This window comes from Arachis ipaensis, chromosome B10 (genome assembly GCF_000816755.2).
Source record: "Arachis ipaensis cultivar K30076 chromosome B10, Araip1.1, whole genome shotgun sequence".
In the NCBI taxonomy this organism is placed as follows: Eukaryota; Viridiplantae; Streptophyta; class Magnoliopsida; order Fabales; family Fabaceae; genus Arachis; species Arachis ipaensis.
Genome location: NC_029794.2, coordinates 130,086,842 through 130,090,150, shown reverse-complemented (window position 1 = coordinate 130,090,150; position 3,309 = coordinate 130,086,842). Strand labels below are relative to the sequence as shown.

At 29.6% G+C, this 3,309-nt stretch overlaps 1 protein-coding gene across 4 annotated transcripts in view; it reads right to left on the bottom strand.

Annotated features, from left to right (window-relative positions):
* Positions 1 to 1,845, bottom strand: part of LOC107623015 (ABC transporter G family member 22) — an 8,205-nt gene extending 6,360 nt beyond the window's left edge. The window contains exons 1-2 of one of the 4 annotated variants that reach the window (XM_016325133.2): positions 1,738 to 1,845; positions 1,304 to 1,644 (exon numbers count right to left, since the gene is read on the bottom strand). In XM_016325133.2, coding sequence (XP_016180619.1) covers positions 1,304 to 1,640 — 337 coding nt within the window. In that variant the 5' untranslated portion in view covers positions 1,641 to 1,644; positions 1,738 to 1,845. Of the gene's footprint in view, positions 1 to 1,303; positions 1,645 to 1,737 lie in introns of those variants that run through there. The other 3 variants (XM_016325131.2, XM_016325130.2, XM_016325132.2) reach the window with 3 other exon arrangements.

The window sequence follows — 3,309 nt, the reverse complement described above, 5'->3', positions numbered from 1 at the left end:
TATTATTACTTCGTGGTTCTAGTAAGGACACAACATATATTAAGTTCTAGAGCGTTCGTAACCTTGCATTCTTATTAGAAGACTGATGAAATCTGAGCCTCAATTCGAAACTCAATTAATGTAGTATATACTATCATATTCATACTCGTGAAACATCATTGAAAAAGGTACGTACGTATAAGCCTTCACCCCCTAATAATTAATTAATTTCTACAGAAGCGCATGAGTAAATATAATTTAAAAAAATCCAACGTGCATTTTGCTAATCACTATCTATACGCCTCTAGATAATTTGATTTGAAGTTTAATGAAAGATAAAATTGAATCTTTTTAAATCATATTGCCATCGTATTTTTTAACAATTAAATTATGACCTTTTTTTTTTATATAATTTACTGTGTTAAATCCTCCTAAAGATATAGTTAGCATCTTAGTTGATGATGAACAAAAATTTACTTTATCCCAACTAGTTTGTATTTAGATTTTTTCTTTCAAACTTAAACCCCGTATATGGAGTAATTTTTTTATATAAAATTAATAATTAAAAATTATTAAATAATTTAAAATTTTTGAATAAATGATTATTTATTAATTATTAACTTCAGACTAAGAAAACTGCAAGTAAGTCTTCATCTTAATCCTGTGATATAAATGTATTTGATATTTGGATTGAGAGAAGAGAGTTATGAGTTATTTAAGAGGAAGATAGTTGTAAGTAAGTCTCTAGCTTTAACCATGTAATATAAATGTATTTAGGAAAAATATAGATAGACAATGAAAATATTAAACAATATAAATAATGAATATATCGGAAATTTATTTTATTAGGTGTACAAATAGTTATTCTAATATTAAAATTCAAGTGATCAGTAATTTAAAAGTGTAGTATATTTTAATTTAATTAATAGTTATTTATGATGTTTAAAAAAATTATTGATTACTTAGCATAACCCATGTATTTAATGTTTAGATTGAGAGAAGAGAATTAAGAGTTATTTGTGATAAAGATAGCTTTATGTAAATCTTTCTGTCAATCACATAATATAAATGTAGTATTTGATATATAAATTGAGAGAAGAGAATTATTGTGAGATATTTTATTTTAGTTAAAAATTCAGGTGTAATTAATTTTAGTTGAAATTGATAGTTAAAAATAATTAAATAATTTAATATATTTAACTAAATTATTATTTAACTATTTTCAGATTATAAATTGTAGTAAAATTAATTATATCTGAATTTTTATCTTATATTAATTATAAAAAAAAGCAGGTGGAAAAAGAAGTTGAAAGAAGAGGCTTACGGATATCATCATCATCACTGAAGGGCTTGTAGTCGGAGATTTCATCATCAGGAGGAAGAGTGAAGCCAGTGAAGGAGAAAGACAGCCCCAAGCTCGCACTTGACGCTCTGCTAAGTGCCGCACCGCTGCTCACCTCATCCACCTCTATCTTCATCTGCGCGCTCCGAGACTTCCTTATGTGCGTCATCCTCCTGCTCGATTTCCGAGACAGGTTTCCTCCTCCACCACTCTCCGGCGATGACTTAATACTATTCGCCGCCGTCGCCGATTCCATCATCAATAGCTGATCCGATTTCGTTCTTGCTATTCCTGACGATGACGTGTTTCCATTCTCCATATCTCTATAATAAATTTAAACATTAAAATCATTTTTTACTGCAACTAACTGGAAAGTGGAAAAGAAGATAATCATTGTAAATTTGAAATTATCTTACCCTTTCTTTCTTTCTTCGTTTCTTTTCTGTTTTGAGAGAAGACCATGCTCCAATAACAACTGAATAATTCGATCCACTACTCGTTCACGCTTTTTATAAAGGAAAGTTAGTTAAGACTTAAGACGTATGTTGAGCGAAGTTACCAAACCACCCCTTGATAAGTACTGGGACTCGTGGCATTGCAAGTAATCTACATGAGGATGCATCGTGGACCTTTGTTGCATCAATGACGGTTTTTCCGTACACGTGTCAAACATGTGAAGAATTATTATTCTCATTTAATAATATTTCCATGCAATTAATTATAATTAATTAAATTGATTTCCGAGAATTTTGGAGGGACATTAGGTGACTATTAGCATGGCATTATGACGTCACTGTTTGATCGAGATTCAAGGTGGTAAGCGCGTCAAAGCTTTTAGTATTAATGGTAGGTTTAACCTTATACGCGCGTGGCTATTCATCGCTGATGTGGCGGCTAATACGGACAAATTGAAGGTCACGCAAGTCTTTAAATAATGAAACCATGCATGCATTATTAGTTTTGGATAATTGATTGGAGTTACAGATATTTTTATTTTTAATTTTTTTTATTATGGAACAATTAATATTTGTAATTTATACAATTTTAAATGTTCGAATATGATTATATACAAAATAACTTTTGCTATAAAAAGAAAAAGCTTCGAGGGACTTGAGGCCAGTCATCTCATAAGCTTGCATCGCATGCTTTGGATCACATGTTACCTACAGCCGAGGGAACTTAGCTAGGTTTTGGAATTTTGCATGCCAAAAAGATTTCATTTAATTTATTTCCTCTAAAATAACTAGAGCAATCAATACGGTAACGTTAGAAAAAAAAAAAAAACTCAAAATTTATAACAATTAACGAATATTAAATAAAATAAGTTTTGATTATTTATTTTTTTTATTATTAAATATTTTCGATATCCATAATGCAAGGTTTCTTTTTGCAACAAGTATAATATTTATGTGGTAGTTGTTTTATCATCGTAAATAGAAATGATTAACGCAGGAAGGTGTCAGCTGTGAATGTGTGCTATGGTCATCTTTGACGTGCTGCGATCCCTATCATTTTCTCACCATTTGAAGTACTCATCAATTCATCACTTGTGACATTGTATGTGTTGCTAGCTTCGCGAGATTTCTTCTAATCTAGCTTGATAATGAAATATGTATACATGTAATTTGCTAAGCTAGCCACTTTAATTTGCACAAATCAGTGTCCGGCGCTAGAATAACCAAAATGTTTAGTAACCAAACTAAATTAGCTAAAAGCAGTTAGAATTAATCTTATTTAACATTCATTAATTATTAGAATGGGTCTCTCTAATGGTAGCACACACAATTTGATTAAATAATCCATCCGCCACCCTAATTAATTCAGTTATTCCCATTGTCGTTTTGATTTCTCTTGTACGTTTATGAATTAGTTTGTGGCTTATTTGAATACAAGTTGTATTTGGAGTCTAGAATTTAATATAAATAAAATATTTTAAAAAATTAACTAATATTAATTAAAAAAATAATTATTTATCATTTTTTTAAATA